General features: G+C 48.4%; 1 protein-coding gene across 1 annotated transcript; it reads left to right on the forward strand.

The window, feature by feature from the left end:
- Positions 1-11438: 11438 nt before the first annotated feature.
- TCF23 (transcription factor 23) lies at positions 11439-14080 on the forward strand. The gene is made up of 3 exons (XM_040993989.1): positions 11439-11660; positions 12166-12408; positions 13901-14080. Exons 1-3 carry the CDS (start codon positions 11439-11441, stop codon positions 14078-14080), a joined length of 645 nt encoding a protein of 214 aa, XP_040849923.1.
- Positions 14081-14323: the final 243 nt, after the last annotated feature.

A 14323-nucleotide genomic window follows, 5' to 3' on the forward strand; every position in this document is an offset into this window, starting at 1 on the left:
GGATCCCAGCATGTGCAAGGCAAGGACTTTAGCCACTAGGCCACAGCGCTGGGCCCTATTCTTTTTTTTTTTTTTCAAAGATTCAGTTTATTTATATTGAAAAGGCAAATATAGAGAGGGGAGGAGAGACAGAGAGGAAGATCTTCCGTCCAATGATTCACTCCCCAAGTGACTGCAATGGCCAGAGCTAAGCCAGTCCGAAGCTAGGAGCCAGGAACTTCTTCCAGGTCTTCCACACGCAGGTGCAAGGTTCCAAGGCTTTGCGCTGTCCTCAACTGCTTTCCCAGGCCACAGGCAGGGAGCTGGATGGGAAGTAGAGCTGCTGGTATTAGAACCGGTGCCCATATGGGATCCCAGCGCACTCAAGGTGAGGACTTTAGCTGCTAGGCCACTGTGCTGGGCCCAAACTTGTTTATTCTTATATTCTTTAGTTGATAAGGGTTTTCTATATATAAGATCATATCATCTGTGAACAGAGATAATTTTGCTCCTTCCTTTCCAGCTGAATAATAGCTTATTTTTCTCGGTTATTTGCCTTGGGAGAATGCTCAGTGCAATATTGAGAGGCATGCTTGCCTTGCTCCTGATTTGTGGAGCCAGGAACTCCCTCCAGGTCTCCCACATGGGTGCAGGGTCCCAAGGCTTTGGGCCGTCCTCGACTGCTTTCCCAGGCCACAAGCAGGAAGCTGGAATGGGAAGTGGAACAGTCTGGACACAAACTGATGTCCATATGGGAACCCAGTGGTTACAATGTGAGGAGTTGAGTCTTCACAACGACCCAAAATAAATAAATCTTTTAAACTATAGTCTCACAAGCTGGGACAATTGATTACCCTAGAACTTGAGTTGCCTGAAAAACATTCACATTTTCTGAGCCGATTAGAGATCCCAAGGCATAAGTTGGAGTCAGAGACCCAACCATGGGATTAGAGGTTTGAAACTCAGTTATGGGCCTGATTGCAGGGAGGAGAGACATGCTGGAGACTGAGTCAAGGAGCAACTGATTTAAAATTGAAGTCTCCACAAAATCCCCACACAGTGGGGGGTGAGTGTGCTGGTGAACACACTTAGATGCTGGGAGAAGGATTGACCAGAGATGAACAGCAGCTCTCTGTCCCCTCTTCCTTCCCTGACTGTTCCTGAGCAGCTTCTGCTATGATGAACTGGCAGACAGCAAAGTGTTTTCTTGGGTCCTATGGTTTGTTCAGCAATTCATCAAACCTGAAGAGGGTAACAAGGGAACAAGGTGTACAGCCAGTTTTTAAGAAGTGCAGGTAAACCTGGCACCGTGGCCTAGCAGCTAAAGTCCTCACCTTGAATGTGCCGGGATCCCGTATGGGCACTGGTTCTAATCCCGGCAGCCCCACTTCTCATCCAGTTTCCTGCCTGTGGCCTGGGAAAGCAGTCGAGGATGGCCCAAAGCCTTGGGACCCTGCACCCATGTTGGGGACCTGGAGGGAGTTCCTGGCTCCTGGGTTCGAATCAGCTCAGCACTGGCTGTTGCAGTCACTTGGGGAGTGAATCATCGGACGGAAGATCTTCCTCTCTGTCTCTGCTCTTTGTATATCTGACTTTGCAATAAAAATAAATAAATCTTAAAAAATAAAAAAAGAAGTACAGGTGAAGGCTTTCTCATGGGACTGAGACCCAAGATGTTTGTGGGATACAAGGCTCACTTCCGTAAATGGTGCTAGAGCTGAACTGCTGGGCACTCATTTAGTGCCTGGAAAATTAGAGGAGAACTTTCAGAAATATCCTGTTTTGTCTCAGGAGGGAAAATGCCTGGCAGTTTTAAACTCCAGTTCACATGGATCACTTCGACCCTGAATTGTATTAACTATCATATGTTAAGTGAAATGTTGTTGATCAGTGAACAGCAGTTCTCTAAGCCTTTGGCAAGCGGGATGCTAATGTGTTATCAGAATGGAAGTGTTTGGGTTTGCTGTTGTAGATGTGGCCCACCACACACAACTTCCTGCTGTCCAGTCTCCCAGCTGTGGGCCTCCGAACGCTGTGCTGGGATTCTTCCAAGAGCTGTCTAGTGTATGATCTACCTAGAAATCTGCACATGCCTGCGAGTGGATTGGGGAAACTAATTGTTATCCAAGAGAATTTGACCTTTGCCATTTTCCTTTTTCTGTTCTGTTTGAGTTGCACATTATAGTATGAAAGGGATGGGTAGAGCTGCTCACAGAACAACTCTTAGTGTTCTTAAAAGAATCCTGACAGTTTGATAAATATTCAAAAACAGAGAAGAGATAGATTCTAGAATCCCAAATCAATAAAATTCCTGTCTGCCAACATTTTTGATAGGATAATTGAATAGTGCATATGAACGCTTTAAAGGAAATGAGTGATCACAATGGTTGGAGTGGATTCAAGTCAAATGACTTGTGAAGAACACACAGCCATCTGAGCAGCGTGGCCACCGTGTCATCAGGGAAGGCGGCTGTGTTGGTCTGCTTTAGGTTGGTGTAACAAAATGCCCGAGGTTGGGTAACTCACAGAGAGCAGATCTGCTTCTCACTGGCCTGGAGGCTGGGAGAGCTGTGCTCAAGGGATTCTCATCTAGTGAGGATCTTCTCGCTGTACCACCAAGTGGTAGGAGAGAGAGGTGGGAAACAGAGAGAACTGAATTTGTTTTGTAACAAACCCACTGAGCCCTCATGACCTAATCACCTCTTACAGGCCCCAGCCCTCAATACTGCTGCATTAGGAATTGAGTTTTCAGCCCGTGACCTTGTGGGCCTGAACTTTCACTTTCCAATGTGGTCTTGACTGTGCCAATGTAAACAACACAGCCTAAGCTTGGCACCAGAATGCCGATTGATGCATTCACTCTTGTGAAAGTGGCTCGTCCAGACAGGAGCTGATCAGCATATTTTTCTCTGTAGTCTAGCTATTTGGAAAGTTAACATATGATCAGTATTCACATGTTTTATGTCCCATGTGAAGTCAGGGTTACTGTGACTGACTCAGCTGCTTTCAACAACATTAATATTCTCCAATTCTGTGGGCAGCCCCGTCTGGGAATCAAAGATCCTCGATGTGTGGTCTCAGCACAGGGAAATTGTGTGAAGTCATAGACTGACCACCGAATCCATTACACAACTTTAACATCAAGCTGAAAGAGCATCTCATTCGAACCACTCAAAACTCATTGGATAAAACACTCAGAACAATGCCAATGTGTAATGGGTACACAGTTTCACTTTTGCAGGATGAAAAACTGGATGGCACGGGTGGTTACATGATGCTGCTTATATTGTTGAGCTGTACACTTTAAAATGGCAACAGTGGCAGACTTCATGTTATGTGTAATTTATTAGAATGTTATAAATGGTATTTCAAAAATCAGAATTTAGAATAACTATAGGGCCCAGCGCTGTGGCCTAGTGCCTAAAGTCCTCACCTTGAGTGCACTGGGATCCCATATGGGCACTGGTTCTAACACCGGCAGCCCCACTTCCCATCCAGCTCCCTGCTTGTGGTCTGGGAAAGCAGTTGAGGATGGTCCAAAGCCTTGGAACCCTGCACCCGTGTGGGAGACCTGGAGGGAGTTCCTGGCTCCTGGCTTTGGACTGGCTCAGCACCAGCCGTTGTGGTCACTTGGGAAGTGAATCATTGGACGGAAGATCTTCCTCTCTGTCTCTCCTCTCTGTATATCTGACTTTGCAATAAAAATAAATAAATCTCTTTTTTTAAAAAAAAAGAATAACTATAAAACCAAGGATTGATAAACTTGGTTGATTGGTATACTTCTAATAGGCCAAGAACAGTGGAAATTTTAAAATAAAGAGAGGACCTCCACTTGGATATGATGAAACTCCCCAAGCACTTTGTCAGCACTTGAGGAGCATGTAAGAGAAGTGTGAGTGCATGTTCTAGCAGCAGGGAGAAAGCACCCTATCTCATTCCTTATCACCACACAGATGAATCCTGAGCTTGCCAAGTCCTTAATGGTACTCCAGCTTAAACAGGGTCCAAGGGTTCATGGTTCCAAGGGCAGATGACAGCTCCTGGGAGGTTGGGCCCAAGTCCTGGCATGAACATGATCCTATTTGGCATTCCTTTGCCTCCAGTCCTCTGTGAACAGCCAGTCCTGCCCAGAGGTGCCTCTGCCTGAGCCTGTCATAGTGGAGGGTGATGGTTTGGTGCTGAAGCAGCGTGAGGAGGAGAACCTGCCAACATCAGTACCAGAGGGCACAATGGAAGGCAGAAGGCCCAACTTCCATGAGTTGGACCCATGGGTATGTCATATCAGCGTGAACTGTATGCGTGAGGGGCAGCAGAAAGCAATGCATGGTAGGGAAGCTGTACTTTCTCTTCCATGTGCCACCTGTGTTCCCTGTGAAGTCCGCCTGGGACTAATGTGTTGCAAGACCTACCCTGCCATATCCATGGCCTCACAGGGGCTGAAGATGAAGACCAAGGCTGAGACAAAGTTCTCACAGAGAAATGCTGCCAAGAGTATGCCACACAGTTAGTCACATACATTCCTCCACATGGCATCAGACATAGCCAGGCACAGCCTGAACCTGAACTATTTGTGTGAGAAAGATTCCCAGCACACAGAGACCTTCAATATGCTCACTGAGTCCCAGTCTGCCCTTCCAGGGCACTAGAGCAAGATCATGGAACCCCAGAAATGGCCCCTGCTGTCCTTGCCGTGGGACATACCACCCTGTGTTCCTGTCATGACCTACCTCAGGCTAGGTGGACACAGCTTTTCTCTCTGAGATTTTCTTTCTGCTCTGGTGTACCTGCCACAGACACAACCCTGATGTGTCAAGCCCAGAAGTCTCAGGTTCCCCTAGGTATGAGTGTGAAGTCATTCCAAGGACCAAGCCTTCAAGGGGAAGAAGCTTCCTGAAGGTACCCCCAGGCCACATTACTCTAAAAAAGTACACATATAGCCGTTTGGAGGGTGATCCAGTAGATGGAAGGTTTCTCAATATTCCCCCAGCCCCACTAACTCTTCTTCCAAATAAATCTTTATGGGGTTAGCACCATGGCATAGTAGATTTAGCCTTCACTTACAGTGCTGGCATCCTATGTGAGTACAGGTACAAATCCCAGTAGTTCTACTTCTGTCCAGTTCCCTGCCAATGTACCTGGGAGAGCAGCAGAAGATGGCCCAAGTGCTTGGGCCCCTGTACCCACATAGGACTAATGCCTGGGACTAATATGTCCTGGAAAAAGCTCCAGGTTCCTGGCTTCAAACTGGCACCACCCTGGCTGTTATAGCCATTTGAGGAATAATTCAGTAGATGAAAGCTCTCTCTCTCTTCTCTCTCTCACTCATGCTCTCTCTCGACCTGTAACTCTGCATTTCAAATAAACTAAATAAATCTATTTTAAATTTTATCTATGAAGGTTATACATTGATCTGGGTAGCTCTGACTCATTCTCCATTTTCTGAGGCAACATTTTTTTTTTCAGGATATATGAAGGAGTCTTTATTACCAAGCTTGGTGATGCCAACGTCCACTATATTCTAGGAGCTACTGCCACTTTTGGAGTCACACCTTCCAATATTAGCTAATTTTTAAGTTCCTCAGTAAACATTCTGGGAAAGTCTATGTGGGAAAAAAAAAGGCATGGGAATGTGTAAATCAACCTTAAAAAAATAAAGGATAAAAAAAAAAAAAGAATCTTGCCCTATTAAACACAAAAACATGCTACAAACCCATCATGATCAAAGCAGCATGATATTAGCTCAAGCAGTCAAGGGGAGCAAAAGACCAGACTGCAGAGTACAAAAACTGACCTATGTATCCATAAGGAAACTACAACTAGTAGATAAGGTCAGGGTAATTATCTCCAGATAAAGTAAAATTGGCTCACGGATGAGGGGGGAAAAAGCAAGCACTCTGAACCCAACACCACACCCAAAGGATCTTCAGATTCATCAGGAATCAGGGAAGGTCAAACAAAGCCACATAAGTTGTTGCTTGGCAGAGATTTGTCTACAGAACCGGGAAGCTGACCAACACTGGGTGCTGCAGGGGCCTTTGGCTCAGGGGGACAATGCATTGAATATACAAGCTCCACAGCCATTCTGGATGGGTATCCCAGCAGACACAATGCTATTTATGGTGGCATTGTCTGGGTGTATGGAGGAACTGCAAACCACACAGAGGCCCACCCTTGGGCCTCTGAGTGGCCAGCATGTGTGGGCATGCACCGTGGAGTACTCTGTCACAACTGGAAAAAGCAAGGAATGGAAGTAATAAACATAAACACACTAACACCTGTTCCCTGGGGCACAGGCTTCGATGACACATTATCACTCTCAGTGTTGCTGCTCACCCAATCATGTCTAGACTTATACAACAGTAGACATTTCCTGTCTCATGTGGCTTCTGAGGTCAGGCACTATATAGGTGCCAGCAGCTCAGCTCTGTGACTGGCTTAGGGTTTCCTGTGAGTTCTGCTCAGGCCGTTAACCAGGGCTGCAGTCATCTGAAGGCGCAGATGGGGCGGGAGGACACATTTCTGGGCTGGCTTACTCACACGGCCAGTAAGTTCATGTTGGCTACCACACACCTTGATCCATCACCATATGGGCCTCTGTGGGGCTCACATAGCAGCAGACTTCCTCCAGGGAGAGTGACCACTACACAGAGAGTGTATCCTGATTTCCCATGTGGCTCAGCAACACTTCTGTAACCTCCTGTCTGTAAATTCACCAACTGTAGCCACGTTCCAGGGGAGCCCACTTTTGAAGGCAGAAGTTGTCAAAGGATGTGTGTATGCATTTTAAAACCACCACACCTATTGACCAAAAGGATACACATTGAACATTTTGGAATGGTTGCCTCTGACCACGGAGAATAATGGGAGTGGGATGAAAGGGAACAGATGGACAGGAGGGAGGAAAGGGCAAAGGCAGACTGCCCAGAGGCCCAGCTTGACCAAATATGCTAACGTGCCATGAGTTGAGGTACAGGTTTCATTCTGTTTGCCTGTAACTGAAGAGTGCTGACTATGCACCAGTCTCCTGTTTATACACTTACATAAGCACAAACACTTTCCTGCCTGTATCTTTTGTCGGTGGAGAGAGTGTACATTTTTCATTTATTATTTATTTTCATTTTATTTGAAAGGCAGAGACACAGCTTTTCTACAATGCCCATACGATCCGAAGCTAGACCAGCCCAAAGTTAGAAGCCAGGAACTCTGTCAAGGTCTCCCATGCATGAGTCAAGTGCTTGAGCCATCCTCTGCTGCCTCCCACGTTGTGCCTTAGCAGGAAGCTGGATTGAGAGCAGAGCCAGGACTCAAGCCAGGCACTCTGCTAAGGGATGCAGGTCCCAAATGGTGTGTTAACACCACTGCCACAAATACCCACCCCAATTCTTTGGATTTTGCTTTGTTTTGTTTTTACTAGGCAGGGATCTTATCATTATACATGTTGATCTAGGGCTAGGCTTTGTTCACTTAGCTGTACTTCTCAGAGAGTTTTTCATGTTTCTGTACAGAGGTCTGTGTCATTCTTTTCATTACTACTCTTCATTCCATGATGTGGATATCCATGGTATGAATATAACAACATGCATTTAATTCCTGCTCTGCTATTATAGTCAGGGTGGTTGGTTGCTTGTTTGGTCAGGGTTTTGGGGCTTTATTACAAAGGAGCTGGTGAGGGCCTGGCGGCATGGCCTAGCAGCTAAAGTCCTCACCTTGAATGCACCAGGATCCCATATGGGCGCCAGTTCTAATCCCGGCAGCTCCACTTCCCATCCAGCTCCCTGCTTGTGGCCTGGGAAGCCAGTTGAGTGGAGTGAATCACTTGGGGAGTGAATCATCAGATGGAAGATCTTCCTCTCTGTCTCTCCTCCTCTCTGTATATCTGACTTTGTAATAAATAAATTAATCTTTAAAAAAAAAAAAAAAAAAAAACAAAGGAGCTGGTGAGCCAGGAGCTGGAGCTACAGAGACCATGGTGGAAATCTAACATAAGAACCTAGACCTGGAACTTGCTGGAGGGAGTGGCACAAGTGGCTGCAAACAAAGAGCTGTGTACCAACTGCAATAAGTAAAATTGAACTGTAGATTGTGTGTGACACAGCTTAGAAAGCTGCCTCAAGGAGAAGAATCTGATAACCAGAAGTACAATGACCAAGAACAAAAGAAGAGAAAGGCACAATGAATGTTACTGAAGACTCCCCTGCAAAGGAGCAAAAGCCTTTACTGGTCTCAGAATCAACTGAGAAAAACATCAAGAAAATGGGGCGTACAGAATTCAAAACACTTGTTATAAAGCTTCTTATCAACAACGAGAAGCATGTAAAGCAGGCATTCAAGGAATTTAAGGAATATGTCACACAGGAAATGAATCAAATAAAAGCTGATAGAAATAAGGAAAACTTTCCCTAATCTAGAGAAAGAATTGGGAAACAACATCCAGGAGGGGCACAGAACTCCCAACTGGGTTAATCAAAAGCAAGCTTCACCATGACACATGATCATCAGGCTCTCTTCAATTGAACATAAGGAAAAGATCCTTAGATGTGCATGTGAAAAAAATTAATTGACATATAAAGGAATGCCAATTAAACTCACAGGAGACCTCTCACAGGAAACTCTACAGATTAGAAGAGAATGGAGTGACATATTCCAGATTCTAAAAGAAAAAAAATTGTCAGCCCATGATAATGTACCCAGAAAAGCTTTCCTATGTCTTTGAAAATGAAATAAAATTCTTTCACAGTCAAGAAAAGCTAAAAGAATTTGCCTCTTCCAAAGCTGCCCTACAAATGATACTAAAAATGTTCTCTTGACAGAGAAGAGGAATAGCACCCACAAAACCAAAGGTAAATGTGAAATAACAACAGAAGACTAAATCAATAAACAACCCATTGCCAAAATTATAGGACCAAATTACCACCCATACCTGAATGTGAACGGCTTAAACTCATCAATTGAATGTCGTAGATTTGTAGACTGGATTAAAAAACAAAACCCATCTATTTGTTGCCTACAGAAGACTTATCTCACTAACAAAGACCAGCAGAAACTATATCTCATGGATTTTGAATTTTTTATTGTTAGTCTCATCTCTTCAAAGACTTTCTTCTGATTAAATTCTTCAGTGACTCGTAGATCATATATTAGCATAATTTTCTTCAAGAAAGTTCTTGATTTTCTTTTTAATTTCTTCAGCGATACATTAATTATTCAGTAGCATATCATTTAACTTCATGGTGTTGTTAATTTCTTTCTTCTTCCTGTTGGTGATTTTGTTTTCTGGCTTTTCATTTAAGGGGATGTGTAGTAACTGTGTAATGGAGACTATCGTATCTAGTAGCATGTTATTTAACTTCATGGCATTGTACATTTTTATTTTTCTTCATGTTGTTTTGTATTGCGGCTTTTCATTTAAGGGAATGTATAGTAACTGTGTAATGGAGACTATTATATCCAGTGTGAGGATACAATGCAGTATGCATTTCTACTTCCAGATCAAAGATAGACTCCCAATGAAACTGTTTACTGTATCTTGACAATAAGATGCTGGACTCTGCCATTACCCAAGTCTGCAATGATGGATATATGACTGTTTATGAAAGATTATACTATAGTAATAAAACAGGGAAACTCAGTGACGGGGGAAGGAAATTGGGAGGGAATAAGAGAAATCCCAGGATTTATGGAACTGTATCATAAAATAATAATAATTTTAAAAACAACAACAAAAAAGGAGCTGGCTGCTAGAGACACCTCTCCGATGTTCCTTCTGTCCGGTTGTGTCCTCCCAAAACGCAGGCCAAGAGGACTCTGCAGGCCACGAAGGAAGAGGAGTCTGGGAGAGCAGCACCTTCTCCCCTTCTCTGGAGGCCTTGGAAACAAAACCCGTGGCTCTATGTGAAGCTGTGACTGCAGTGGCCCTGCAGTCACGTCTACATCGCAGGAGGCTCCTCCATGTCTACATCACAGAGGGCTCTCATCTTCTCCCACCTGCACTGCAGCTCCCTAGTCCTGGCTGGCTCCCGGAGGGCTTCCACTTCCCTGGCTGCCTTCTGTTTCTGAGCCAGCAGCATCTGTTGGAGCTTCCTCAACACAGAGATGCTGACAGGTGCACTACATACCTGCTTCCTGGGATGGTGGACCTTCATAACAGCCCCGCCAGCTGAGGCTGGTTGACCCTGCCCAACCAGGGACTTCAGAGGCTAGGCCAGGTCATAGTTCTTCATCTTTCTGTTCCCCTTTCACTTTGGTTGGCTGTGGGGGAGGGGGTCTCTCCCACTGTGTGAACACCTGTATTGGTATTCTCTCTCTCATTCTTTGGTCTGTCCTAGAGATCAAGATTGGGATCACAAGGGTCATGTCGGATTCTGCTGTAAGCAAAGTTTATAATTGGAGGATAGGAAGAAGGCTATTGTGGCCAAATGGCTATTTCTTTTGCCTATCTCCTGGCTAGCTGTTGCAGTTCAGCAATGTCACAGTCCTTGCCTTTTAAGACCTCGTGGCCAGTTGAGGACAGACACATGTCTGGCCCACAGAAGGCAGACTCCTAGGGTACAGGGCAGCCTTCCTGTCCGATTGCCTGCCTGGCTTCTCATCACACTCCGTTATTTACTAGGAGTTTGGCACTAGGCAAGTTGTCTCATCTCCTGATACATGTTCCCATTTCTAACACGAGTCTTTTAGAAGGTTGCCTTGAAGTGTTAATACAGTGCCTGGCACACAGCGATCCAGGAACTTGGGGCTAGTCAGAAACTAGCTAGTGTGGTGCCACCAATCCAACAATGACATGGGGCGGAGGAAGGGGGTGTGCTTTGGGCTCTGTGAGGCTTGCCAAAGGCCTCACAAAATCAGGGCAAAACCTCCCAGCTGAACCCTGGCTAGGGGCTAGGGGCAGGTGCACCCAGGGCAAGGCAAGGTGATGTACTATGCCAGCACTGGGTTGGAAATGGGAGGTGTGTTTGGAGAGCAGAAAGCAGCGGCCTGTGTCATGTAAGGTCATATGCATTGGCAAAGGGAGGAAAGGGCGTTTTGGGAGTGTATGCATTGACTGTTGGCACAGAGGAGAGATTCAGGGTCCCTCCGCAGACCTGAACCCCAAAAGTCCCGAACCTCTAGGGGCCACTATTGGAAGCACAGCCTGGAAGAACACCTCCTCCCACCCACCCTTCCTCAGCATGGGCCTCGTCCCAGGGCTGGCCACTCCCAGCATGCAGCGCCCCCACCACTCCTCTGGGTTGGGAGGTGGGCGGAGGCTTTTTTTGCGGGGGCTGTGTCGGGGGTGGGCAGTCTTCCCAGAGCAAGGACCAAGCAGGACTGAGTTGGCGCCGGCTTCCTCAGATGTAGACATAGCTAGCAGGATGGCCGGCTGCTGCCCCAGCTAGTTGGAGCCCCCAAGGGTTCCCTACAAGAGCACTGTATTCCTGCTGTGTGGGTTGCAGCCTGCGTGGCCTGAGAGAGGAAGTGACATGTCCCAGAGGGAGGCCCAAGGGGCACCAGCCACACCAGGAGTGGGCCATGGCCGCACCAAGGCCAGAGCGCGGGTACTGCCAGGCACTGGCAAGAAGAGGAGCAGCGTCGGCAAGACAAGGCAAGACCCGTGGGAAGGCGCAAGGTGGAGCGACCAAAGCTGGGGCCGGGCTGTCCCGAGCCCCCGTGGGGCCAGGGCAGGGAGCCGGGCTCCAGGCAGGGTAAGCAAATCGGTGCCCCCAGAGGGAGCTGGGGGAGAGGCTGAGGCTGGGGGGTGAGCAGAGGGACAATGCAGGCTGCCTGGAGGGATGATGGATAGAGCCACACTCAGTCTCACAGCAGTGGGGACCCCTCCCCGCTGCGTGGGGATATTGGGCCAAGCCACAGCTGCCCTCAAGCCCATGGCTCCCTGGTTCAGCTCACTGCTCTTGAAGGACCCCAAAGCCAGGAGGAAGGATGTGATCATCCCCCCCACCCAGTCCCCAGCAGCAGTTGGGGGCGGCGTGGGACTTGAGCCTCACCTGGGTCCTCTCCTCTGCACCTTGCTGCAGCCTCCTTATCTTGTGTTCCAGTTGGGTCAAAAGTCAGCCCCATGATTGTGATCACGGGCTCCCCACGAAGAGACCTTGCTCTTTTAGAGGTCTGGTAGGGGTTATGTGTGGTGTTGGTGGGAGGTGGTCTGTGTCTGAGCCACTCACGGGGTAGAAATTGGGGTCCCCTGTGCAGAGTGAAACCAGTCCCGAGAACGCGGCGCGGGAGCGGAGCCGGGTCAGGACCCTGCGCCAGGCCTTCCTGGCCCTGCAGGCCGCACTGCCCGCCGTGCCTCCCGACACCAAGCTCTCCAAGCTGGATGTACTCGTGCTGGCCACCAGCTACATCGCCCACCTCACACGCACGCTCGGGCATGAGTTGCCCGGCCCCGCCTGGCCACCCTTCCTGCGTGGACTTCGCTACTTGCACCCTCTCAAGGTAGGTCGTGGGGACAGCGGTGCAGGTGGGATGCTGGTTGGGGTGGGAGAAACATGGAACAGTAGACTTGGTCCCCAGCCCTGGGCAGAGCTGACTGGGGGCCAGCTTCTTGCCACTGTCTTTGGGAGAGAGTTTAAGGATGGCTCACTGGGTGGGGCTGACCCTATAGAGCAGTGCCTTGAAATGGGTTCCCAAGAATCGGTTCCCCCAGGAGGAAGAAAACATTCTAGAGAGTTTTAGTGGCAAGGGGAAAAACAAACAAACAAGCAAAAAAAAAAAAAAAGAAAAAAAAAAGAAAAAAACCAGATTGCAGGATTGCAGGGCTGGGGCCTGGGAAAGGAAAGGAAATGGGAGGAAGTGGCAACCAGTGCAGCCCCAGGTCCATGTGCATTCTGGGAGAATGGTGGCTCGAGAAAGTCAAACTTCTAGAAGCCACCAAGCTGTTTGGTAGTGGTGAGGGGATGGGGCAGGGCAGAGGTTTCTCACACCCCCCTTTGTCAGAGAGAAGCCCAGGTTTATAGAACCTCAGCTGTGTTAGAAGCAGAATGGGAGCTCATATGGGCCTCCTTCCCCTTACAGAGCTGCCCCTGGTGATGGAGAAGTGTCACCAACAATAATCACCACCACACCCCCCAGCAGAGTAACAGCCCCCCTCCTCCAGGAGCTGGACTGAGTGCTGTAGTGCACTTTGACCTCAGTGAGCGAGCCAGACGGTGACAGCTCTATGGGGAAGGATGTGGGACTTGATGGCAGTCACTGTGCAGACTGCTTGGATGGCACGGGAAGGAGCTGGTACACTTGTGTTGTCTTTTTCCTGTGAGTGTGACAGAGTCATGGAGTCAAATTTATGTCCTCAAAGGATGCTTCTGTCCTAAATGTCACAGTTCTCAAATGCCTTCAAACCTGCTCTGGCTTTTATATACATATTTTTCCTTTCTTTCATGCAAGCAGGGTTAAAACGCAAAACTTTGACATCCATATGAGGCCAGTGGGAAACCCCAATAGCAGCACATGCATGCCACATTATAGGGTGACATAGTTGTGTCCTTAGCTGTAATGCCCTGGCATGTAGTGGGTGATGGATAAGAACGTGGAAGCAACTGAGGGCCTGCGTGGGTCTGGCAAGTCAGTGAGCTGGGACGTAAAGCCTGTGGCCCCTGGGTGGAGGGGCTGCTGGGGACCAGGGAAGACTTCAGGACAGGGTCGCCCTGGGGGCTCTTGGGACTCCCCACACTCCTGCCAGAGAATCGGCAATCTTTGAGGTCTCCAGGGTAGAGAGAAATTGGCACAGCTCCACAGCTTTGCCAGGAGCCCCTGGCTGTTGCCAGCTCTGCCCAGGGCACTTGCCCTCCTGCCCATGTTTCTCCTGGTTTAGGGGCACTCCTCTCCAGGACCTGGCTGTATAGGGCCAGGACACGAGGGGAGGCCACAGATGCTGGACCAGGAAGGGAGGGCTGCCTGGCCATGTGCCTTTTCTACCTGTGTCTTGCAGAAGTGGCCCATGCGATCACGTCTCTACGCTGGAGGCCTGGCATATTCAAGCCTTGACTCCACCTCCACCATCACTTCCAGCCACAGAACGAAGGACACAGAGGTGGCATCCCAAGACTCTGAAGAGGCAGACACCAGCCTTTCCACCAAGCCGCTGTCGCCAGCTCTTGGTGACAAATGAGCAGGCACACTTGCCTTGTTCTCCCCGAATGCAACTCTCATGGAAGGTCTCAGACTTTGTCCCAGGTGTTTTTGGCCTTCACCAGGACCTGGGCTGTGGGCAGTGACGCGGGTTCAGCTCCTGAGTCCTGGCCAGCAGAGGGACAAGAGAAGAGCAGCAGGTGCTGCCCCAGTGGAAGGTTCCCCAAGAGGGGACGATGCCCACTCTTGGCAGCTGGGAGGGGCTCCCTAATGGCTCCTCTGG

Source organism: Ochotona curzoniae, unplaced genomic scaffold (genome assembly GCF_017591425.1).
Source record: "Ochotona curzoniae isolate NIBS_2020 unplaced genomic scaffold, NIBS_Ocur_1.0 contig_883, whole genome shotgun sequence".
Taxonomy (NCBI): Eukaryota; Metazoa; Chordata; class Mammalia; order Lagomorpha; family Ochotonidae; genus Ochotona; species Ochotona curzoniae.

Excerpts from the sequence above, each read along its gene's own strand:
- TCF23 (XM_040993989.1), top strand. The coding sequence starts at position 11,439 with ATGTCCCAGAGGGAGGCCCAAGGGGCACCAGCCACACCAGGAGTGGGC. Across the intron at positions 11,661-12,165 it reads GGAGCCGGGCTCCAGGCAGG|AGTGAAACCAGTCCCGAGAA; the intron begins GTAAGCAAATCG and ends TCCCCTGTGCAG. Across the intron at positions 12,409-13,900 it reads GCTACTTGCACCCTCTCAAG|AAGTGGCCCATGCGATCACG; the intron begins GTAGGTCGTGGG and ends TGTGTCTTGCAG.